At 42.6% G+C, this 27,145-nt stretch overlaps 1 protein-coding gene across 1 annotated transcript in view; it reads left to right on the top strand.

The window, feature by feature from the left end:
* The window catches only part of adck1 (aarF domain containing kinase 1), a 134,176-nt gene that overhangs the window by 11,646 nt on the left and 95,385 nt on the right, over nucleotides 1-27,145 (top strand). The window contains exon 4 of the mRNA XM_068339595.1: nucleotides 20,587-20,790. Coding sequence (XP_068195696.1) covers nucleotides 20,587-20,790 — 204 coding nt within the window. The remainder of the gene's footprint in view (nucleotides 1-20,586; nucleotides 20,791-27,145) is intronic.

The following is a 27,145-nucleotide window of genomic DNA, read 5'->3' as shown; positions in this document are numbered from 1 at the left end:
TGTTCAGGGAGGCAGCCACACAGGGGGAAGAGGTGAACCTGGAGCAATACACTTCCTCTGTCATCGGGTTCATCTCCTAGTGTGCGGACGATGTGACCAACACCATAACGATCACCGTCTACCCGAACCAGAAGCCCTGGCTGAATGCAGAGGTGAGAGCTCTGTTGAAGGCCAGGGATGCTGCTTTCAGGGCGGGGGAGACAGGGGCACTAAGGGCAGCGAGGAGGGCTCTGGATAAGGGCATAAAGGAGGCCAAATCCACTTATGCTCAAAAGGTCCATGGTCACCTGACATCAGGGGACCCACGGAGCATGTGGAAGGGCATCAAGTGCATCACTAACTTTAACACCAGGAATGCACAGGGCCCGAGAGACCCCTCCCTAGCAGATGCCCTCAATAAATTTTATGCCCGCTTTGAGGACCCCAACACCCCCCCAAGCACCAAACTAACACCCCCCCGACGACACGCCCCTCAGTGTGACCACAGAGGATGTGAGGAGGACCCTGCAAAGGATTAACCCTCGCAAGGCTGCAGGCCCCGACGGCGTCCCAGGGAGAGTGCTGAAGGACTGTTCCCACCAACTAGCAGAGGTGCTAACAGACATCTTCAACACCTCACTGCAGCTAGCAATGGTCCCCAGCTGTCTGAAGTCCTCCACCATCGTCCCGGTCCCCAAACGCCACTCAATGAAGGAGCTGAATGGCTATCGGCCGGTGGCCCTCACTCCGATAGTCATGAAGTGCTTCGAGAAGCTGGTCATGGCACACATAAAGGACTCCATAGACATTACGGTGGACCCCCACCAATATGCCTATAGGAGGAACCGCTCCACCGACGATGCCATCTCCTCTGTGGTCCACACATCCCTCACCCACCTGGAGAGCAAGGACTCCTACATCCGCCTGCTCTTCCTGGATTTCACCTCCGCATTCAACACCATCATCCCCCAGACCCTGGTGCAGAAACTGTTAGAGCTGGGACTGTCTGCCACCACGGGGAACTGGGTCCTGGACTTCCTGGCAGACAGATCAGACTGTCAGGGTCAACAACACGGTCTCCTCCCCCATCACCCTCAGCACCGGCTCCCCACAGGGTTGCGTGCTCAGCCCTCTCCTGTTCACCCTACTGACTTATGACTGCTCAGCAAAACACCCGAGCTGTCATATAGTTCGCAGACGACACAGTAGTGGTGGGACGCATCCATAACAATGATGAGTCCAAATACAGAGAGGAGGTGGAGCACCTGGTGCACTGGTGCAGACGCAACAACCTCTGCATCAACGTGGGGAAGACCAAGGAGATGGTGGTGGACTTCAGGAGGAAGAGACACTCCCCTTCCCCCTCTGCACATCGGAGGAGCAGCTGTGGATGTGGTCTCCAGCTACAGGTACTTGGGGGTTCAACTCATTGAGGACCTCACCTGGAGCTGTAACACCTCCTACCTGCTTAGGAAAGCCCACCAGCGGCTTTACTTCCTCAGGAAGCTGAGGCGTGCTGGATTGGGGAGTGCCGTCCTGAAGGCTTTCTACAGGGGTGCGGTGGAGAGCATCCTCACCACCAGCATCACTGTGTGGCACGGCAGCTGCTCTGCAGTGCCCAGAACTGCTTTGATTTGTCAAATTGGAGTTCAACCCAGTGATTTATGTTTTTATACTACATCATTTGTTTTCACTCAGGAGTGTAGCAATAACCAATACAATGGGATATGACAGTTTTATTAAAAAAAATTTCAAAAAAGAGAGAGAACATTGAAGAGAGACCGGGAGAGAGAGTGGGAGAGAGAGAGAGAAGGAGAGAGGGGGGGGAGAGGGAGAAGGAGAGGGGGGGAGAGGGAGAAGGAGAGAGGGGGGAGAGGGAGAAGGAGAGAGGGGGGGAGAGGGAGAGAAGGAGAGAGGGGGGGAGAGGGGGAGAGGGAGAGAAGGAGAGAGGGGGAGAGGGAGAGAAGGAGAGAGGGGGAGAGGGAGAGAAGGAGAGAGGGGGAGAGGGAGAGAGGGGGAGAGGGAGAGAAGGAGAGAGGGGGAGAGGGGGAGTGAAGGGGAGTGGAGGAGAGGGAGAGAAGGAGAGAGGGAGAGAGGGGGAGAGGGGGGAGAGAGAGAGGGGGAGAGGGGGGGAGAGAGAGAGGGGGAGAGAGAGGGACTGAGTGAGTTTTCAGCAGTGTGATTACAATGTTAGCAGTAAATGTGAACTGGTTTTTGTGCTCTTGCTAAAGGCCACAGCTCAGCCTGACTCATGGAGTTACAGCTGTAAAGGTCAGAATCCAACTGCTCTGCTGCAGCAGCATCGAGCCATGAAAACCAGGTCCTGGTGTCTGCGACACATACTGTAGACTCCACTCCCAGCCCTGCTGGTTAGGCCCGGCGCAGTCTTTTGATGAGAACTCATTCATATAGCTCATTTAAAACAGGGATGAGGTACACATTATTATTCAAGATAAGGCGATGATCCTGCAGTAACAGTAGAAAATAGAATAAAATGCAAATACAAGTACTGTATATACAATCGTTACGCTTCTTTAGTCTGTTAATCCTGACTGACTGACTACTACCGTATTTTTTACAGAAGCAAGAATGTGTGTGACAACGCTCACTTGCAGCTTAATATATCCCACCCACTGACAGGTGCCATGGTAACACGGTAATTGCTGTTAATCATGTGTTGTTGGTGTTTCTACTGTTATGGCTGAAAAATGCATTCTAAGAGCTGTGCATTATTCTTCTCTTTAACATAATTAAATCATTCTTAGAGACAATGTGACTCATGTTCATTTCAGATCTACACCAGGTAATGGCTCCCGAGTACCGGTAGTGACAGTTGGTCCAGGACAACACAGCATGTCACGTTACATTATCTTTTTCTGTAGTGTTATGTTTCCTACTTATTGTCAACTTTAGTCATTTTATGATTGCTCCTGTCCACGATCGCTATGTGAATCATCTACTAATCCGTACATTGTCACTAAAGGTAATTCGATTAGCCGACGCCCCAAATGTGTGTTGATGTTTGAATTGCCAGTACCATTGCAATTATTTTATCCCCTAGGCTGAGGAGACATTAATAATTGTTTGTATAAAAGTCCTACAAACATCTAGGATTGACTCATGACCCGCAGCCAAACAAGTATGGGATCTGATAATATTTATTTCTCAACATTCCCACCAGAGTTTAATGTGTTTTTCCTCGTACCCGGACCTGTCTCCTTTTCGTGGACATCCATGTGGTTCATTCAGAATCTTGCTATCAAGAAAATGAACACATAAACTAAACATTAGAAACATCCTGAAGATTCTAGTTATTGTTGGACTGTTTCTATTGCAAGATAATTTATATTGCATTAGTTTGAGATTGTAGGACCTGATTACCTGGCAACATATCATTGAATCATTGAATCTCCCCCTCAAAGCCCCCCTTAAATTTACTATACTGTCATTTGCTCTGTGTCTGGAAGTTGACTACGATACACTGTCGCATGGAACGTTCATGTCTGCCCACATTTACAGTGGGTATAAATGAGAATAATGGAGTGTGTGGGTGGGCGATCTGGCCAAAAAGATAATATGAAGATAAGTTCAGTTAGAACATGATAGTTAGACAGATAGATAGATAGATAGATAGATAGATAGATAGATATACTTTATTTATCCCAAACTGGAAGTATATAACTTGAATTATGATTTTTTTTTTCAACCTGGAAAAATAAAGCACAGTTTAAATTTTATTCAGAGTTGAAATACTTTCTCTTTTTAAGATTAAATCAGCTTTATTAACCCCGAAGGGAAAGTATTTGGCCACTCTACTGTTAGTTTTTTTTAAATCACGTGTGTAGTACTGTATAATGTGTACAGGGCCATGAGACACACTACACACACACACACACACACACACACACACACACACACACACACACACACACACACACACACACACACACACACACACACACACACACACACACACACACACACACACACACACACACACCATTAAACCACATATCAAAAATAATTTGTTTCAGCTCAATTAATAGCTGTTGAGTGGCAGACTACTACTTGCACTGGTTCGAATATCATGCTGTGTGTTTGTTGATTTATTGTCTTACTTTGTTGAAGACAAGTGTTTTTTGGACATCTGTCTCCAATGTTGATTCACTCTGAATAAATCACAAGCTTTTAAAAAACGATTTGCTTTTTCAAAAGCAGGACAGATACCTGTACTTAGAAAATTCAAACCTTGTTTGATGAGAATGAACTAGTGTGTATGGAACAGCTTTGCATGATGGTTTGAAGCCATCTTTAGTGTTTGTGGTTTTTTTTTCCATCACAGGATGTTTACACTTGGGTGTTAAGGAATTTTCATTTTAAGATACCCAAAAATGTCCTGCATCTTATGCAGGATGGCAACGTGGATAATTTTGTATTCCCAAAAGTTTCCAGGTCTCAAAAGCTGTTCATATCCTGTAGTACATGTAAATCTTATGATATGATCACTTTGTTTTCACCTGAAAAACATGTCCACACCAATAAAATCACGTTTGGCTCTCTAGTTAACAATGTGTGCTCTACCCAGGTGGTGTATTTTTCAGGAGCACTTCTTTTTCTGCTTCTGTCTAAATATGCAGGAAACAATCCAACTTGAAAGATAAATTCCACCAGCTGCTGAATCTAGCTGTGAGAATAGATGCCGTACTTGTCTTGCATCACAGTACCATCAGTACAACTACCATCAGAACCAGCTTTATTGGTCAGAAGTCAGATATCTCAACACTCTCCCACTCTCCACCAACTGCGTTGGTGGAGAGTGGGAGGTAATCAAAAATGAAGGAGCTCTGACCACAAAGCATGCCCTTAGCAAAAAAATAAAAAAAGGAAGTGAATTGTTTTGAGACAGGAAGTATGTATAAAAAACTTACAAGGTATTCTACAGGTCTTCCTCATATAAGCAGTGTTTTGACATTCCAGTGGGCACAAATTTTTTTTTTTGGACATTTAATTCACTGCCTTGCGAGGAAGATGAAGTCAGTGATGTATTTTTCATTTCTACAGAGCACAATAATACAGCTGTCTCATTGTAGCCTGCAAGGGTCATTTTAAAGAAACAATCTAAAATATAGTGTCCCTAAGGCCTCAGTCCTAAGTGTCTCACATTGACAAAACGTGTGATGGATATCTTTCTATGAACATCTTTTAGGTCAGAGTTATGGGGCTCCAGCAGTGAGGGAAGTATCACATTGAAACAATAACATAAAATAAACCTGACACGAAAAAAACAAAACTGGCATTAAAAGAAATGTATTGGAGAAATGTCAGCATTGAAATCCTCTCTCTCTCTCTCTCTCTCTCTCTCTCTCTCTCTCTCTCTCTCTCTCTCTCTCTCTCTCTCTCTCTCTCTCTCTCTCTCTCTCGCTCCCTCTTGTCTTTTCAAAAACTTTTTACAGTCTGATGTAACCAATGAAAAAACAACAAAAAAAAATCTATTAAAATGCACATCACATGATAACAAGGTCAAAACCATAAAAGAGATGCCACTGTCTGAACTAAATCCAAAGCGCTGCTCTTCTTTCATTAAAAGGAGTTCCATTTATGTTAAACTCTTGTGAATTTTGAGATGTGGTAGTGGTTTGGGTTTTATGTATATAGGATAAAAACACAAGTTTAAACTTAAAATGCCTAATGTAAAACATGGCTAGTCAACCCAGAGAGCTTCTGTCGACTCGATTTTCTGTTGTGGGTTTCAAGAAGTTCAATCTATTCAAGAGGCTTCATCTGACAATGAGGTAACAATGTCAGTTGTTTAGGTCACAGCTTAATTGTTTAGGTGTGACCATATCAATATCAATGTGTTTTTAGAAATTTGGTTATACATTTGGTTTATTAAATGATTCAATTTTAATCAAAAATCGATCAAAGACTGAAGGAGGATAACAAGTGCAGTAGCTAATGTCCGGGGGAATCAGATAAAGAGGAAGTCCAGTTTTACAAAGTGGAATGAATAAAACTGGAAACAACTATTTCAGCCATAAAGGGATTAAAATGCTTATTTGCACCTTTATAAGCATTTATATGAGTGAAGATCCTCAAACCCTAACATTCAATCCACAAATACAGTTGGGATGCATTTCATTCCTCCACCAGCAGATAGCAGCATTGACCGCAGAGGAGAATGGGAGAGCTCTCATCTTATAGCCAGTCACCACAGCTCCAGCTCTAGCTGCTGAGAAGGACACCATGTTGTGATCAAAGGGTGTCACTGCATAATTGCTGACCTCAGATATTAGACAGCTCATTGGTGCTGATCATTACCAGCTAAACCACTGACCACTGGGACGTGCCACGTGAAGAAAAAGACACTTCATGTCTTCAGCATGGACAAACTATATCACAAATTTGCACTTTCAGCACTCAGTGTGGAAACAAAGTTTGTTAGACTCATCGCTCAGAATTACACACATTAAGCTCAACAACTTCCCTTTAGTAACAAGAACATTTTCACTGGTAAGAAAATTAAATGTCTGGTAAAACGTGTTTTTTTCAGTCATGATTTTTCCATGACCAAACACATCTGTCATCTTCCCACTGTTACATATTTAATGCAATACTTTTTCAGTCACACAAGCACATGCCCACTTCCTGTTTGTAACAGCGTTTGGATCTGTCCGATCCATTTTCATTCTTGGGCATAAGAGATATAATGTAATGATTTATCTAAACCCGGCAATAGCTCTTTTCCTGTAAAGAATGAAAGGAAAATTAAGTGCACAATAAGTACACATTCTATACTCTCCCCACCTCAGGGTATGAAAACTTATGCAATTGGAGATTATATTATTTGTTTCCCTTCCAACATTTTCAGTTCAAAATATTTAACATCAGTACTAATTGAAGCCTTGTCTGGAAAGAAGTTGTGGTTTTTTAAAATGGCTGATCAGTGTCATGCTTAACTTAAGAAGACCACTCAATGGACGGAAGGAAAGTGTCCATATTGGGACAGATGTTTCCTTTATAAAGAAGTTGTACCAATTCATGACAAAACACTCAACAATCAAGTAAAAACAAATTACAATTTACAATTTAAAAAAACTAACTGAAAAGTGTGGTGTGCAAAAGTTTTCAGCCCCCCAACCTCACCAACCCCCTTGAGTCAATACTTAGCGGAACAGCCTTTTTCTGTAGTTGAAGTTGCAAGCTTTTGCGATATGTCCGTAACAACTGCAAACTAGGATTTTTGCCCATCCTTCAGGGCAAAACAACTCAGAAGACTACATGGAGAACATTAATGAATGATAGTTTTCAAATCTTTCAGATATTGCCACAGATTCTCAATTATAGGTAGATCTGGACTTTGACTGGGTAATTGTAAAATGTGAATGTTTTGTTTTCAACCATCATAGTGTAGCCTTGGCTTTAAGTTTAGGGTCATAGTCCTACTGGAGGGTGAACCTCCATCCGGGTTTCAAGTCTTTTGCAGAGTTCAACTAGTTTTCTTCCAAGATTGCTCTGTATTTGGCTCTGTCCAATCAACTGTCAGCATTTACCCTCTCCCTACTGAAGAACCCCCCCCCCCCAGAGCATGATTCTGCCACCACCACATTTTACAGTGATGACGTTGTGTTCAGAGTGATGTGGAATGTTAGTTTTCCGCCTCACATAGCAGTTTGGTCAAAAACTTGAATTCTGGTCTCATCTGACTAGAGTACCTTCTTTCACATGTCCTCTGTGTCCACCGCATGGCTTCTGGCCATGGCTAAGTGCAAACATTATTTTTTTTTATCCATCAGAAGCTCTTTCTCAGTGTTGTGTCTGTTGTTTTATAGAAGAAAATATGTTTGAAGTGTCAGTAAAAAACATTAGTGTCAGAGTCACTGTTCTGCTTGACACAAAAGCCTGTTTTCTGTTTTGTCAAAAACTGGTGTTTTAGTTGAAACCAGCCTGTGTTCTACTGCTGCTTACTAAAGAACAGAAAAACCTTTTCATGATGAAAGAAGAGAGTGTACTCTTTCTTTTGGTGATTTTGGTCTCTACATAGTTATAGGACACACTATTCTATGGATTTTGAAAATCAGTCAAAATGTTCTAAAACCACTGGCAAATTGGGAATCTCTACTCTGAAAACAGCTGGCAGCCAATGAGTTAACAATGATGTTTTTCTACCACTCTTCCATAAAGGCCAGATTTATAGAGTGCACAATTAATAGTTGCTCAGTGGACACCTGAGTCACAATGGGCCTCTGATCAGTCCTGTCTTTGTTCGGCCTGTATGTTTTGGTGGGCAGTCTTGTCTTGGCATGTCAACTTTTGATTGATGGATTGAATCTGAATCTGTGACAGGCTCAAAGCTTGAGAAATATTTTTATAGTCTAATCCTGCTTTAAATTTTTTTTACAACTTTATTATTGACCTGTCTGGTGTGTTGCTTGGACATCAAAATGGCATTTGTTCCACAGCTCAAATGTCAGGTGAGGTCACAGAAGAGCTGTATTTGTATTGAAATCAGATTACACAGAGATACTTGTACAACTTCACACATACCCTGTTTCAATTATGTATAGTGAGAGAATACATTATTAAACTGCCACACTAAACTCATTCTCTACGCCAGGAGCCAAGTGACAGACATTGTATAAATTTCATTGTTGTGTTTTTGTACAATAACAAATAAAGTCTAAGATGGACTCTATTTAGTCATTAGGTCAACATTTGATCATTCAGCAATCATTAGGCAGCTTCTGAAGGCAATCAGTTGTAGTGAAGGCAATCAGTTTAAGTCAGAGAACAGGGAGCGGAATACTTTTTTACATGGTACTGTACATCACAATTGTGTCCTATGTTGAGTTGGTCGTTCGTGTAAAATTTCACTGAAATACGATATACAGTGATATGAGAAAGTTCGGGCACCCCTGATAGTTTTCCAGATTTGTAGCAGATGAACACAGGGGTGTTTGAGAAGTGAAATGAAGTTTGTAGGATTTACAAAAAGTGTACAATAATTATTTAAACAAAATAAGACAGGTGCATAAATTTGGGCACCCCAGCACAAAAATGACATCAGCATTTAATAGAGCCTGTTTTTGCAGAAATAACAACCTCTAAATGTTTTCTATGGCTTCCAGTGAGGGTCTGGATTTTCTTAGGTTATTTTTGACTATTTGTCTTCACAACACTTCTCCAGTTCACTTGGTTTGATGGTTGCCAGCATGGTCAGCCCGCTTTAAATCATACCACAAATGTTTGACAATAATCATGGTTATTCCAGAACATTGTACTTGTTCCTCTGCATGAATGCCTTAGTAGAATTTGAACAGGATTTTGGGTCGCTGTCTTGTAGATGTATCCAGCCCCGGCATAAATTCAGCTTTGTCTCTGATTCTTAAATATTGCTTGCAAAAATCTCTTGATTCGGACTAGAATCCATGCGTCCTACGCAGGGCGGAGAAACACAGGGCCCACCAGGCCATCGTGAGGTCTGACAGCCAAAACAGTGTCAGGGTACCATTGGCTACAGCCTGGAGATCTGTGTGACCATCAAAGCTTAGACCACCTCAGACCATCACTGACAGACAAACCGGTAATGCTCCATGATGTCACAGGCTGAATGATGTCACCTCAGCATCTCCACACATGCTCAGAGGGAACCTGCTCTCACGTGTGAAGAGAACAGGGAACCACTTGTTCACCTTCCAATTCTGGAGTTGTTTGGTATGTTCCTGACACTGTGGTCATAAACAGGCTTTGGTATCTGCTGGAGATTATCTTGCTGCTCCTGTTCCTCCTATAACAAAGTAGCAGGTCCCAGGCCTGTTGTTACACTGTCGCAGACCACCCCCTCTATTCAAACATGGCTTCTCCACTTTGACGTGGATGGCCTCTTTCGCTCCTCTCTCAAACCATTTATCTTCCCTGTCCAAGATCTGAACATCTGTGTTCTGAAATGAGTGTCCCTTTTCCTTGAGGTGAAGGAAGACTGCCGAGTCCTGTCCTAATGTGTTGGCTCTTCCGTGTTGAGCCATGCGTCTATGTAGTGGTTGTTTGGTTTCCCCTATATAGAAATCTGAGCATTCCTCGCTATATTTAACTGTATACACCAGTTTGCTCTTCTTCTTCTCCTCTTCTTCCGACAGTCTTCAGTTGAAGAAGTCTCTTGGATGAGAGACGAATAATCTTCAAGAACTTTCTTAACGTGCAATGGATCGACTCAACAGCTTTTCTTCAGTTGAAGAAGTCTCTTGGATGAGAGACAAAACGTCTTCAAGAACTTTCGTAATGTCCAGTGAATCGACTCAACAGCTTCTGGTGACCACATGAATGAATGAATGTGTTATTCTGGAGAAGCTGGAATACCGACGTCATTGGGCTGAAGGTAGTAATTGATTGAAGAGTACAGACAACAACATTCACAAACATTAACTTAAACAAGAATAATTCAGACAGGATAAGCAGCTGTCTGTGGTCACCACACACTAAACATTTCCCTGTTGTGGATTTTTACGCTTTCTTCTTTCTATTTCACTTTACTGGAAATGTACATTTTCAGTAAAATTCATGTTTCCCAAATGGAAAAATTGATAAGGTTCTATTTTTGTAGAAGTTAGGAAAGGATGCAGATTTAATGTAGCAGTCTGAGGATTTAAAAACACAATAACACATAATCTGCTGATCACCAAAAATATTTTAAAAAAGCACAAGTTCCTAGGAACTGTGAATTAATTTTTGTAGTTTAGTCTGTGTGTGTGTGTGTGTGTGTGTGTGTGTGTGTGTGTGTGTGTGTGTGTGTGTGTGTGTGTGTGTGTGTGTGTGTGTATGTGTGTGTGTGTGTGTAAATACACGTACTGAGTGTCCACTGATCCTTTCTGATTCTGCATATTTGCTGGCGTGTGGCAGGAAGTGCTACCATTCATGTGGCACCAAGGCACAATTATTGAGGCATGACAATAAAATACAAAGCATGAAATTAACTGTGGCTCCCCCACTCTCTTCTCTTTCTCTCATCCCACCTTCATTTTTTCCTCATTTGTCATCAGGTCCAATATTTTTACCATTACTCTCATATCAGTGAGAGAGAAAACAGCACCATGCCAGAAGCACAGTGAGAGCTTATGTCTGTTAGAGATAGCAAAATACCTTCTATTTTTCACACCTTGTTGTGTTGCCGTTAGGCTGTGCTATAATAAAGGACATTCTAATGCATGGAGCAGCAGAGGGCTCGAGCTGAGCCTCAGCCAATTTAGAGACTATACATTCTGTATTGCTGTATTCAAGCCTGGAGGAGTGTTTGTCAGTGGTTTTGCTAACTCCTCAGGCTTCTCGGTTATAAGGGCTTTTTGACTACTCAGGAACTAATCTGCACACTAACACACACATTAACACACAGTCCCCCTCTCCCCTGTGCCAGGTGGATAGATGACCCTCAGTGAGCTGAGCAACGAGCTTATCATGAGCATCCTAATAATAAATAGGCTTTGTCCATAGTCACTCCTCCCGACCACATTAGGACAGTGTGCCCTAGTGTGGTAGCTGAAATCAGTTCATGTATGTAGCTTGGCTGCTAGTCCAGGGCACTGACCTGCTGTCCACCTGTACACAGCACATTCACACTTTTGACTCATGCTGCTCAGTATGACATTTGCGGGTGAATATTTGTCATTTCAATTAAAAAAAACACGGAACATAGTAAACGTACCAATGAATAATTTACTTATCAGATTAACCGATTATGTGACTGTAGCACCAATGACATTATTTCAGGTAATAATGTAATGTATTTCTGTTATGAACATGGGGAATGCAGCACTTCTTTTAATATGAGGGGGTTGCACACCATCTCAAAAACTCCAAAATATTTTTGAGAAAGGTTAATTAAATTCCTCACGACACCCAAAATAAATCTTCCTTCACACCTTCTTCTTCTTTTCCTTTCGGCTTTTCCCTTCAGGGGTCGCCACAGCGAATCAATTTCCTCCATCTAGCCCTGTCCTCCGAATCCTCCTCTCTCACACCAACTACCTTCATGTCTTCCCTCATTACATCCATAAACCTCCTCTTTGGTCTTCCTCTAGGCCTCCTGCCTGGCAGTTAAAAACTCAGCATCCTTCTACCAATATATTAACTATCTCTCCTGTGGACATGTCCAAACCATCTCAGTCCGGCCTCTCTGACTTTATCTCCAAAACCATTGTAGATTTGGCTTTATGTTTAGGATCGTTCTCCTGTTGGAAGGTGAACCTCCGCCCCATCTTCAGGTCTTTCGCAGACTCCAACAGATTTTCTGCCAGAATCGCCCTGTATTTGGCTCCATCCATCTTCCCATCAATTCTGACCATCTTCCCTGTCCCTGCTGAAGAAAAGCAAACCCAGAGCATGATGCTGCCACCACCATTTTTGACAGTGAGGATGGTGTTTTCAGGGTGATGTGCCGTGTTACTCTTACGCCGAACGTAACATTTTGCATTCAGCCCAAAATGTTCAATTTTGGTCTCATCTGACCAGAGCACCTTGTTCTACATGCCATCTGTGTCTCCCATGTGGCTTCTTGCAAACTCTGTACCAGTAATGTATCTCCCCCTGCTGTTTCAATGGTGTATAAGATGCATCATCATCATCTGTTGTTGAAATTGTGTTCCTAATGTTTCTCATTACATGCACTTGACATTCACATGGCTATTACACTGCACCTCAAGATTTGTTTTAGAATTGGCTCAGTACAGATTCTGTCTTTTTAATGATGGGTTTGAGGATAGACATATCACCATACCTTCTTGGCATCAGCAGTCTTTCAAACTTTACTTGCCTGTCTTATTCAGCTCAGATTCCCTTGTGCTTTTGTCGTGCCATCGGTGGAAAAATGTGTGTGACTTTAAATCTAGTTTTTCACAATAATGTGGACACACTGTAAGAGCTTGATTAGAATAGTCCTTCATTTATGATGGCATCACATATAAATTGTTCCTGAAGGAAATTGTACCACCACTATATTCCAATCATGATTCATAACATAGAGGCCCATGTATCTGATGAACTTGTCACCTGTCATTTTTGAAATAGTTCTCTTTTAGCTCACACAAGCCTGGCATACAAGCAGAAGTGAAAACTGCTATTTTAGCATGAAATTAACTGGAAGTAATCGCTGCAGGTGAAGAGTCGATCCAGTTACATCATAACAATCAAAGCATTTCAGTTTTCTGTCTTTTCCTCCTTTCCATTTTCTCTCCTCTTCCCCTTCTTTACCCCTTCCCCCCTCACTTGATGTATTTCATCTCGCCTATCCAGCATTTGCTATTTTAATTTTTCACCTTCTCTCAACCACCACACGTGTGTGCGCGCACACACACACGCACGCACGCACGCACGCGCACACACACACACACACACACACACACACACACACACACACACACACACACACACACACACACACTTTTAATCACTGGTCAACTGTATGAAGAAAATGACTGTAGAGATGCCGATAGTCATTCTCCCCTGAGCGTCTGTGCCTCTGTGTTGGCCTACAAATTAGCCTGTGTGTAATTCACTCACTGTTCATTTGATTGGATGCTGCCTGTGTGGAGATAGTGGGCGGAGGCCAGTGTCGGCCAATACCAGAGCAGACCCCTCAGGCTGTCGGTATACCTTATTGCCATGGTGATGTCATCCTCTAGCCGTGAGCCCGCCTCCGTGGAACAAAGCGCACTGATTACTGGAGGATATGGGAGAGATGAGCGACGATGGGCCTGATGATTAGGATGGGAGCAAACCTATGACAGATTTTCACTATAATCTACGCTCACCCTCAAACAACTTTCAAATTCATTCTGTCACAAATGGCCCTGAAATGATTTGAGGGGTGTAGCTGCTTGAAGACGTGCTTTTAAATTGAAATTACAGGTTTGTCTGTCAGATAAATTACGTGAATCATTGAAAATAATGAAAAGCTGGAAATAATGGAAGAAATTTTCTTTCTTTTTATCTATAATGTGTACATGAAAAATCAGTACATACTGTATCATAATTTTTTAGGTTATTTTGTCTCTTATTTTTGGTTGAAATATTTTTTATAGGTTAGGAAAGCATTTAATATCTACTTATCTTTTTAAAATCATATGAATAACATTCTAGCATGTTCTTATAATTTCATCATTTCTTCTTTTCCTTTCGGGTTTTCCCTTCAGGGGTCGCCACAGCAAATCAGTTGCCTCCATCTAAACCTGTCCTTTTCATCTTCTTCTCTCACACCAACTACCTTCATGTCCTCTTTCACTACATCCATAAACCTCCTCTTTGGTCTTCCTCTAGGCCTCCTGCCTGGCAGTTAAAAACTCAGCATCCTTCTACCAATATATTCACTATCTCTCCTCTGGGCATGTCCAAACCATCTCAGTCCGGCCTCTCTGACTTTATGGGCATGTCCAAACCATCTCAGTCCGGCCTCTCTGACTTTATCTCCAAAACCTCTAACATGTGCTGTCCCTCTGATGTACTCATTCCTGATCCTATCCTTCCTGGTCACTCCCAGAGAGAACCTCAGCATCTTCATCTCTGCTACCTCCAGCTCTGCCTCCTGTCTTTTCCTCAGTGACACTGTCTCTAGACCAAACAACATCGCTGGTCTCACCACAGTTTTGTACAACTTTCCTTTCATTTTAGCTGAAACTTTTGTATCACACCTGACACTTTCCTCCACCCGTTCCATCCTGCCCGTACACGCTTCTTCACCTCTTTTCCACACTCTCCATTGCTCTGGACTGTTGAGCCTAAGTACTTAAAATCCTCCACCTTCTTGATCTCTTCTCCCTGTAACCTCACTCTTCCACTTGGGTCCCTCTCATTCACACACATGTACTCTGTCTTATTGCGGCTAACCTTCATTCCTCTCCTTTCCAGGACAAACCTCCACCTCTCTAGCTTCTCCTCCACCTGTTCCCTGCTCTCACTGCAGATCACAATGTCATCTGCAAACATCATAGTCCATGGAGATTCCTGTCTAACCTCGTCTGTCAGCCTGTCCATCACCATAGCGAGCAAGAAGGGGCTCAGAGCTGATCCCTGATGCAGTCCCACCTCCACCTTGAACTCCTCTGTCACACCTACAGCACACCTCACCACTGATTTACAGTCCTCATACATGTCCTGCACTTCTCTAACATACTTCTCTGCCACTCCAGACTTCCTCATACAATACCACAGTTCCTCTCTGGGCACCCTGTCATAAGCTTTCTCCAGATCTACAAAAACACAATGCAGCTCCCTCTGGCCTTCTCTCTACTTCTCTATCAACATCCTCAAAGCAAATACTGAATCTGTAGTAACCTTTTTTTGGCATGAAACCATACTGCTGCTCACAAATGTTTACTTCTGCCCTGAGTCTAGCTTCCACTACTCTTTCCCATAACTTCATTGTATGGCTCATCAGCTTTATTCCTCTGTAGTTGCCACAACTCTGCACATCTCCCTTGTTCTTAAAAATGGGCACCAGCACACTTCTCCTCCATTCCCCAGGCATCTTCTCACTATCTAAGATCCTGTTGAACAACCCAGTCAGAAACTCCACTGCCACCTCTCCTAGACACTTCCAAACATCTACAGGTATATCATCAGGACTGACTGCCTTTCCACTCTTCATTCTCTTCAGTGCCCTCCTCACTTCATCCTGACTAATCTTTGCTACATCCTGGTCCACAACAGTCACCTCTTCTAGTCTTTGTTCACTCTCATTTTCCATGTTCATCAACACTTCAAAGTACTCTTTCCATCTTCCCATCACACTACTGTCACCTGTCAATAGACCTCCGTCCCTATCCTTAATCACCCTAACCTACTGCAGGTCCTTTCCATCTCTTTCTCTCTCTTGCCAACCAGTATAGATCAGTGTCTCCCTCCTTACTGTCCAACCTAGCATACAAGTCATCATAAGCTTCTTGTTTGGCTTTTGCTACCTCTACCTTCACCTTACACTGCATCTCCCTGTACTCTTGTCTATTCTCCTTAGCCCTTGTGTCCCATTTCTTTTTGGCTAACCTCTTTCTCTGTATACACTCCTGTACCCCCTCATTCCACCACCAAGTCTCCTTATCTACTTTCCTTCCAGATGACACACCAAGTACTCTCCTACCTGTCTCCCTGATCACATTAGTTGTAGTTGTCCAGTCATCTGGAAGCACCTCCTGACCACCCAGAGCCTGTCTTAACTCCTTCCTAAAAGTCATGCAGCACTCTTCCTTTTTTAGCTTCCACCATTTTGTCTTCTGCTCTGCCTTTGCCCTCTTCATCTTCCTCACCACCAGAGTCATCCTACACACCACCATCCTATGCTTTTTGGCTACATTCTCACCTACAACTACTTTGCAGTCACTGATCTCCTTCAGGTTACACCGTCTACACAAGATGTAGTCTACCTGTGTGCTCCTACCACCACTCTTATAGGTCACCCTATGTTCCTACCTCCTCTGGAAGAAAGTATTTACTGCAGTCATTTCCATCCTTTTTGCAAAGTCAACTAGCATCTGTCCTTCTGTGTTCCTCTCCTGGATACCAAACCTGCCCATCGCCTCATCATCACCTCTGTTACCTGCACCATCATGTCCATTGAAGTCTGCACCAATGACAACTCTCTCACTTCTAGGTATGCTCTGCATCACTTCATCAAAGTCCAGCCAGAATTTCTCCTTCTCCTCCAGCTCACATCATACCTGTGGAGCATACCCACTAACAACATTGAACATCACACCTTCGATTTCTAGCTTCACACTCATCACTCTATCTGACACTCTTTTTACCTCCAGGGCATTCCTAACAAACTCCTCCTTCAAGATAACTCCTACTCCATTTCTCTTCCCATCTACACCATGATAGAACAACTTGAACCCTGCTGCTAAATGTCTAGCCTTGCTACCTTTCCACCTGGTCTCCTGAACACACAGTATGTCTACCTTCCTCCTCTGCATCATGTCAACCAACTCTACCTTTTCCTGTCATAGTTCCAACATTCAACGTCCATACCATACTCTTAGTCCTATACTACTGGTGCTCCTCTCCTCTTTCTTCGTGCGAACGCACTTTCCTCATCTCCTACTTCGACCAACAGTACATTAATTAATTAATTAATTAATTAACAGTAAATAGTTTAAATATACTGTATAAATACAGTATATACTGTATATATATAGTATATACTGTATATATATAGTATATACTGTATATATATACAGTGATACCTCTGTACTCGACCATAATCCGTTCTGAGGTGGTGGTTGAGCACCGATTTGTTCGACCACCGAAACCAATTTTCCCATAAAAAATAATGGAAAGTATTTTAATCCGTTCTTACCATTTAGAAAAATACCTAAAATATTATAAGAACGTGTATGTAAACAACAATGAATACGTAAATGTGCACAAGCAGTACATGATAAAGATAAAGCATTATAAACCATTTTATATAATTTACTTTACGTTTTGGAGAGTGGTTGATGGCACTAGCGTCATCATGGAAGGGGAATCCCTTCCATGATGACGCTAGGTAACGCGCCTCCAGGGGTTTTCTCCCTTCTCTCTCTCTTCCGTGGAGGTGAATCTGGCTAGGCAGTAGCCTTCCTCTATTCTTTAAGAAGGAACCTGTCCATTGTCAGTTGCTTCTGCTTCAAGATAGTGGAAATGGCTCGTACACCACTTTCATATTTTGCTATAATTTCCGTATGTCTTTGCGTACGTAATTTGCGTACGTGTTACTCCGCTGGCGGTCTGAGTCGAACTGACGCTTACCCGCTGGCCGAGGAGCGCAGCCGAGGAGCGCGTTCGGTTCGACTCGGCTAGTCGAGTACCGAAAATCTGTTCGGGGTCCGATACATTTTCTACTCTAATTTTTTGGTCGAGCACCGATTTGGTCGAGTACAGAGGTATAACTGTATATAAAAAAAAAAAAATGTCCCTCTCACCCTCACCCTTGTGGGGTGGTATCTGTGTGTCATCCTCAAGCTCGGGTCCTCTACCAGAGGCCTGGGAGTCTGAGGGTTCTGCGCAGTATCTTAGCTGTTCCTAGGACTGCGTTCTTCTGGACTGAGGCTTCAGATGTTGTTCCAGGAATCTGCTGGAGCCACTCTTCCAGTTTGGGGGTCACTGCCCCAAGTGCTCCTACTACCACGGGGACCACATTAACCTTAACCTTCCACATCTGTTCCAGCTGTTCTTTCAACCCTTGATATTTCTCAATCTTTTCGTGTTCCTTCTTCCTGATGTTGGCATCAGCTGGAATCGCCACATCTATCACCACTGCTCTCTTCTGCTCTTTGTCCATCACCACAATGTCCGGTTTGTTAGCCAGTAGCTGTTTGTCGGTCTGGAAGCTGAAGTCCCACAGGATCTTAGCCTTGCCGTTCTCAACCACCTTCGGTGGTATGTCCCATTGGGATTTGGGTACTTCTAGTCCATACCGGGTACAGATGTTCCTGTACACTATCACAGCTACTTGGTTGTACCTTTCCATGTATGCTGAGCTGGCGAGCATCTTACACCCTGCTACCACATGCTGGACTGACTCTGGGGCTTCTTTACATAGCCTGCACCTTGGGTCAGATCTACTGTGGTAGATATTGACCTCTATTGCCCTTGTACTTAGGGCCTGTTCTTGTGCTGCCATGATCAGTGCCTCTGTGCTGTCTGTCAGTCCAGCTTTATTCAGCCATTGGTAGGTCTTCTTGATATCAGCCACTTCCTCTATCTGACGGTGGTACATGCCGTGTAGGGGCTTGTCCCTCCATGTTGTCTCCTCCTCCTCCTCCTCTTCCTCCTCAGGTTTCTGCTGTCTAAGGCATTCACTGAGCAGTTCATCTGTTGGGCCCATCTTCCTGATGTACTCTTGGATTTTTGATGTCTCATCCTGGACAGTGGCCCTGATGCTCACTAGTCCTCGGCCTCCCTCTTTCCGCTTAGTGTACAGCCTCAGGATGCTGGACTTGGGGTGAAACCCTCCATGCATGGTGAGGAGCTTTCTAGTCTTGATATCTGTGGCTTCTATCTCCTCCTTTGGCCAGCTTATGATCCCAGCGGGGTATCTGATGACCGGCAGTGCATACATGTTGATGGCTCGGACCTTGTTCTTGCCATTCAGCTGACTTCTCAGGACTTGCCTTACTCTCTGGAGGTATTTGGCTGTGGATGACTTCCTTGCGGCCTCCTCATGTTGCCATTAGCCTGTGGGATTCTAAGGTATTTGTAGCTGTCCTTGATGTCTTCTATCCTGCCCCCTGGTAGGTTGACCCCTTCAGTTCTGATCATCTTGCCTCTTCTTGATACCATCCGGCCACATTTGTCTAATCCGAATGACATCCCTATGTCGTCGCTGTAGATCCTGGTGGTGTGGATCAGTGAGTCAAAATATATATATATACATATATATATATATATATATATATATATAATATTATGGCTAGTACAGCACAACAAATTCTTTTTTGAAGCTATTACCTTAACTGTCCCACAGGGTCAGCTCGTAGTCTGGGTGATGGGTTGGTGATGATTGTCACATAAAACCAGCAGCATATTTTCAAGTCGGTCGCATCATCTGGGAATCTCCAGTGACTTGTTTCTGTCATTGCTTTGTCATAATTGTCCAGATGACACTTATGTCAAATGGTCCTCTGGGAACTTGCCCTGTGTGTGTGTGTGTGTGTGTGTGTGTGTGTGTGTGTGTGTGTGTGTGTGTGTGTGTGCGTGCGTGCGTGCGTGTGTGTGTGTGTGTGTGTGTGTGTGTGTGTGTGTGTTTTACAACGCGTCCCGTCTGTCCCATTCAAACCAGCTGGAAGTGATAATGCTTGGAGAGACCTGCTCTCCTGGGACCAGGACAAATGGAAAAAGCCGTGAAATTAGCTCCCCTTAGCCTTTGTAACTACACACTACACACACACACACACACACACACGCACACATATTCAGGACCTTGATTTGAAACAGTCTCCCAGTGAAACAACAATTATTATACCTATTTTCTTATTACTGTTTTTAATTCTCTTTTGAACCATGGAAACTGGAAAAAAATGAATATTTTAAATCCCTGAAGGATGACTCGTCTTGCCTTTGAGAAACTAATCTTTTGTATGATTTTATCTGCTTTTTCGTCTGTTAAAATTATGTTCCATTAGTGTTGCTTGATGTTCAGTGTATATTTTTTTACTGAACCTGCTCCCAATAAAACTTAATGACAGGGTACAATCAGAAAAGACAGAATAATATATTAACAGCATTATTGTTCAATCCAATCCTAGACATGTCCCAGTTAGTTTATAAATGCCATTTAAATGACCGTTATGCTGTTTAAAAGTACAGTTTAAGCTAATTTATTAGTTCGGTATTATTCAGTTAAACATTCTATTTATGATGGGACGTTTGACAGACTCTTGACTAGATATGACCTTGTGACCAGCTCCTGCACAGGATGAACCCTGCAAAGACACTGTTTTGCCTCCAGTGTTAGCTTTGAAAGCTGTTAAATCTTGTCAGAACATCAGAACATCATGGCATTTATTTAGTGAATCAGTGGTTTTACTGAGTAACCGGCTTTTCTTTCCTACATTTCTGAATTCTCATTTGTCATTCAATCACTTGTAGATACATCTGCGGTCAGCGGAGCGCCTCCGAGACCTGTGCTGTGCCAACCGGGGTACTTTCATCAAGGTAGGCCAGCACATTGGTGCTCTGGACTACCTGCTACCTGAGGAGTACACCAACACACTGAAGGTGCTGCACAGCCAAGCTCCTCAAAGCCGCCTGGATGAGATCCAGCAGGTCATCAGAGAAGACCTCGGGAAGGAGGTAAGTCAGAGTTGAGTCCTGTCTTAGGTAATCGTCACTCAAGTTCACCTTGTTTTGTGTAAATGAAAGTGATGTTTATAATATTTATTATGTTTATTACACTTTTATGAATTGGATTGCTTCTTTGATTAGGAGTCTAGTTTGACACTATTTATTTGGAGTTAAGAAACACATCCATATAAGTACACTTTGCAGGTATCAGAAACATAAAATGGAGCTAAAATAATAATACGATCAACTTCATTAATCCCCTTAATGGGGAAATTACTCTTCACTCTCTATACGTGACTTTTTGTGTTAGATGATGATATTATGATATATTTGTGCAGGCCCCTGAAACACACAACGGGCCTGCGAGCATGCAGTTGGTGAACAGAACACAACACAACAGTCCATTGGGAGGCAGAGTGAAGGGCAGCCACTTCTTCCATGTTCATAGTCTTATTTGGTAAACATCAGTGCAATGCAGTAGCATTTTTAGGGGCTGTTTTAATTTGAGATTTTGACCAGATGCTACAACTTGTGCCTTTACTGTAAATGTGTATGTTGTATTAACACACAGCATCCCATATTATTCAGCCTTAATTCAGCATAGTGCTTTAAGAAATAATAAGAAAAACATACTGATATGTGAAACACTGCAACACTTCTCAGGAAAACAAGTTCTGCACCTATAGGAAGCTTAAGTGATTTTAAAGGTTAACATCCTCAAATCTGTTTCCTCGTATGAGAGGAAAACGGCTGGAACCCAGTGGGATGTGCTAATAAGATGAATGTTCTCTCCTGTAATTCAGTGGCGCTGCTATAGAATTATTTCTTCTTTTTCGTGCCTTTTAAATTAAGTTGTGCATTCATGTTGATTTCCTCCTGTATCTGTATGACACATCATTATCCCTGAAAAAAAATCTTGACATAGCTCCTCTGCCTACAAAGGCAGGAGCGGAATGAATCAGCCCTTACGTTTGGAGTGGAAGAAGAAGAAGCGATGCTGATGAGTCGTGCCAGGCTACTCTGGATTCAGGGGAGCAGCTCCAGCATCATTTCCGTTTGACACATGCTTTATTTTGAACACGTGTATGTTTTATCTTGGATATTCACTCATACAAATAGAGAGTAGAGAATAGTGCGTGATGTCTTGCCTTTTTCTGCACCATTTGTGGTGACATATGTGTCCCCACTGTGTATGTATTTTGGTAGTCTTGCCTTAGTGCCCATGTCATTTCCTCTCTACAGTCGTACCGCTGAAACGAAAGCTTAATCTGCTGCTGCTTAGACATTAGTAAAAAGATGAGTGATGTGTGCATCATGGGTCGTCTGTTATTGCAGTACATGTAATACATTCTCCTGAGCAAACTGGAACTGTTCTGCTAGAAGACAAACCCTAGTGTGAAACCTATTTGGCAGTTACATCCCACTTCAAAGCATTTATTTATTGTAATTGTCAGTGTTTGTGTGTTTGTCCGTTCCTTTGTTCGTTTGTCCACCAAATATATTCGCAATCGTTGCAGATAGAAAGATGAAACAAAATGCACATTACTCAGGCAGTAAAGGGGATGAAAATGAGATGATGACCTTGAAGCCACATTGGTCTTGCCACATAGACTTGATTTTTTTTCTTCTCATATTGGTATGTGCTGTAGTTATTTTTTTTTCTTTTAATAAATGTTCCTTTTTTAACATGAATATTTGCAGCTTTACAATCTTTAATGGAAACTTACCGTTTTGAGAAACCTTAGTGTAGAAACAGCTAAAACCACCTGGCCTCCAATTATGAGTATTCATGTAGCGATAACTAATGGGGTCACTGTCCCATAGCCAAGAGCGGAATGAAATTAATACCAATCACGTCAAACTGTCCCTAACATTAAAATTAATACGGCAAGAAAAAAACAATCCCTTGTTGCATTTGAGCAGTTTCTCACAATTTTGTTTTGTATCTCAGGGGTTCACCTCTCCTAATGATGGTTCTCTCCAATAGATGTGTTCCGAATTTCATATATCTTTCCCTTATGTGCCACAAGTCAAAATTATATGAACATGATGATGATAATGGTGACAATAACAATAATAAATTGTGATTTTTATTCCTGGGTGAATCTGTGGGTTAGTTGGACTCAATGTTAAACATCTCTCAATAATGGTTAAAATGTTTTTTTTGCTTCACATTTTATTACTTTTCTCAATTTATTGGTGACAATGGGTAACATAAATGTAGCATTATGTGTTTGATATCCTAAACTAAATGTATCTGTTTTTTTTCTTTCGTTACACTGTTTTGGCTGTATGAAAGATAAGGACTATAAATCTTCTTTTCCATTCGACTTTTCCCTTCTGGGGTCGCCACAGAGAATCAATTGCCTCCATCTAACCCTGTCTTCTGCATCCTCTTCTCTCACACCAACTACCTTCATGTCCTCTTTCATTACATCCATGAACCTCCTCTTTGGTTTTACTCTAGGCCTCCTTCCTGGCAGTTCAAAACTCAGCATCCTCCTACCAATATATTCACCATCTCTCCTCCAAACCATTTCAGTCTGGGCTCTCTCACTTTATTTCCAAAACCTCTAACATGTGCTGTCCCTCTGATGTACTTCATCCAGATCCTATACATCCTGGTCACTCCCAAAGAGAACCTCAGCATCTTCATCTATGCTACCTGCAGCTTTGTCTTTTCCTCAGTGACACTGTCTCTAAACCAAACAACATCGCTGGTCTCACCACAGTTTTGTACACCTTTCCTTTAATTTTAGCTGAAAATCTTCTATCACACCTGATACTTTTCTCCACCCATTCCATCCTGCCTGTACATGCTTCTTCACCTGTTTTCCACACTCTCCATTGCTCTGGACTTTTGAGCCTTAGTACTTAAAATCCTCCGCCTTCTCGATCTCCTCCCCCTCTAACCTCACTCTTCCACTTGGGTCCCTCTCAATAACACGCATGTTCTCAGTGCGGCTTCAAGAGTTTGGGGTTCCCCACACGACAAAGTGAGGTCCGTCACAATCAAAGAATATAGACTGCTATGTTTGACAAAGCCAAATCGGCTCCGTAAGTGAGAGACATGGACAAATGTGAAGACCGGACCTAACTCGGCCAGCGGCCTGAAATTCTGGGTAGATGCCCCCTTTGAGTAGAACCTCCTTTTGCTGCGATCACAACGGCAAGTCTTTTTGAGTATGTCTCTCTAAATTTTGCGCATCTTTGAGACAGAAATATTTGACCATTCCTCTTCACAAAACACCACAAGTTCCCTAAGGTTTGATGGAGATCGTTTGTGCACAGCAATTTTCAGATCTTTTCATAGATGTTCTATTGGATTGAGGTCTGGACTTTGGCTTGGCCATTCTAACACCTTTATATCGTTAGTTTTAAAGGTCACATATTATTCTTTTTTTAATTAATGTCATTCAGCTACCAGATGTCCAACTACACTGTGTTTGAAATGTCTTGCCTCAAAGTGATCCATGGTCCTCAATACCTTTCATTGAATATTGATAAATCATCCACTGCTCTGTGAAGGTCGGCTTTAATGGGGCACGCATGTGTGTGTGTCTGTGTGTGTGGATACATGCAGCTCTCCGATCACTTACAAGAGCTAAAGCTGCTTTCATTCACCAAAAAACAGACAATTGTTCTGGATTAGTAATTAATGTGTAACTGTGTTCGCTGTGATGCTGGAGATGGCCTCGGGCAGACACACACCGACTGCTTACTAGTTAGCCAAATGCTAGCAGAATTCACAGTTTGTGAGGAACTTTCAGTTTGTATCTGATCCAGGTCGTTACCACACACGCGCGCGTACGCGCGTGCACACACGCTTACACAAATGACTGAAGTGGACCTCTAACTAGTTAGCCAAATGCTAACTGAGTCCAACAGCTTGTCAGTCTGTAGCTCTGATCCAGGTTGTTACCATACACTGCTACCGTAGTCTGATCACAAACCACACACGCCCGTGTGTACGCGCACGCACACACTCACGTGCACACACATGGTCTCACACATGACTGAAGTGGACCTCCAACTAGTTCGCAAAATGCTAACTGAGTCTAGCAGCTTGTCAGTGTGTAGCTCTGAGCTAGGACATTACCACACAATGCTACCGTAGGCTGAACAAACTCCCCCCTCGGGGATTGCCACACCCTTGGGCATGTCAACCAATTAATATCGTCAATCACAGAGCCCCGTCTATGACGTAAATTACATCACGAACGGCCATTCTAGCTAAATCTGATTGTTTTGATTCGGTCCAGGCCGTGAATTCCTAAAACACCAGATATATATTGATGCAGGAAGTGTTTGTTTACCAGATTCTAGGAGTTGGTCGAGTTAGGGAGGATCACTATGTAAAGGTAGAGACCTGAAAAAGTGTGATTTTCATTATAGAACCATTTTAAACCATTCCATTGTAGATTTGGCTTTATGTTTGTCCTGTTGGAAGGTGAACCTCCCAATCCTCAGGTCTTTTGCAGACTCCAACAGATTTTCTGACAGAATCGCCCTGTAAATGGTTCCATCCATCTTCCCATCAACTCTAATGATCTTCCCAGTCCCTGATGAAGAAAAGAAACCCCAGAGCATGATGCTGCCACCACCATGTTTGACATTGGGGATGTTGTTTTCAGGGTGATGTGCAGTGTTACTCCTACGCCAAAAGTAACATTTTGCATTCAGCCCTAAAAGTTCAATTTTGGTCTCATCTGACCAGAGCACCTTATTCCACATGTCATCTGTGTCTTCCATGTGGCTTCTTGTAAACTCCAAATGGGCCTTTTCATGGTTTTCTTTCAGAGACGACTTTCTTCTTGCCATACTTCCATAAAGGCCAGATTTATGCAGAGTAAGACTAATAGTTTTCTAAGGACAGATTGTCCCACCTCAGCTGTGTATGTCTGCAGGTCAGCCAGCGTGATCATTGGCCTCTTGGTTGCTTCTCTGCTTAGTTTCTTCCTTGTTTGGGCTGAAAGTTTAGAGGGGTGGGCTGGTCTTGGTAGGTTTACAGTGGTTTAATGCTCTCTCCATTTTGATATTTTCACTTGCACAGTGCTCAGGGAGATGTTTAAATATTGTGAAATCTTCTTGTATCCCATTCCTACTTCGAAATTTTCCACAACTTTATCCCGGACCTGCCTGGTGTGTTCTTTGGTTTTCATGATGCTGTTTGTTCCCCAGTGTTCATTTCACAGACGTCTAACACCATCACAGAGCAGGTGCATTTAAACTGAGACCAAATGACACATAGGTGCACCCTGTTTGTCATTGTTAGTCATTTAGCACAACATTGGATCATTCAGAAGTCATCAGGAAACTTCTGGAGTCGGTTAGCTGAGCTGATAAAACGGGGCCAATACTTTTGCACGTCCTACTTTTCAGTTTTTTATTTGTAAACACAATATAGAATCTTGTTTATGTATGTTTATGTACTGGACTTATAAGCGGGGACTGTAATAAACGTTTGATCTGTGAGATTTGTGACCAACACCCCGTTGTGCTACACATAAATGTATAGAAAGTGTCATAAAAGGCAAACAAACTACCAAGCATCAACCCATGTGCAGTCAGACGTGGTCGTACAGGGGCCAGAAGCACTGCTGCATACTCTCCGTCATTCCTGTGCAGGTCAAGTCCACTTAAGGGGCAGGAGATTATACAGACTTACGCTTTCTTGGATCCTGGTTCCACAGCTACATTCTGTTCACAGGACCTAATGCAGAGGTTAAATATTACAGGAAAAAGAACACATTTTCTGTTGAAAACAATGGGACAAGATAGAGTTGTTTCATCATACTTCTTATCAGATATGGAGATAGCTAGTCTTGAAGGAAATAATTTTCTCTCTTTACCAGACGTCCTCACACAGAAGCAGATGCCAGTGACTACATACAAAATTTTTACTACAGCAGATCTGAAAAGGCAGTCTTATTTGTCAAAGCTTCAAATCCCCAACATTAAGGCTAATATTGATATGTTGATAGAAAGCAATGCTCCGAAGTTATTGGAACAATGGGAAATTAGCAACAGCTGTGGAGATGGCCCGTACACTATAAGAACAGTGTTGGGATGGGCTGTTAATGGTCCTATAAATGGAAATGACAGGATGATTGACGTGGAATACTCTTCTGTTGTAGCAAATAGACTTTCTGTATCCAAATTGGAGTTTATTCTGAAGAACCAGTATAAGCAGGATTTGAATGAAAAAACATCTGACAACAAGGATATGTCAAGAGAGAATACCAGATTCATGGAAAATATGGACTATTCTGCAACACTACAGGATAAATGGAATTGCTTGAAATTGCCATTAAAGAAACCTGATATCATTTTACCAAACAACTTTGCAGTGGTCAAGCAAAGG

This window comes from Antennarius striatus, chromosome 17 (assembly GCF_040054535.1).
Source record: "Antennarius striatus isolate MH-2024 chromosome 17, ASM4005453v1, whole genome shotgun sequence".
Taxonomy (NCBI): domain Eukaryota; kingdom Metazoa; phylum Chordata; class Actinopteri; order Lophiiformes; family Antennariidae; genus Antennarius; species Antennarius striatus.
Note: the sequence above shows the minus strand (reverse complement) of the source record. Positions and strands in the feature narration are given on the sequence as shown.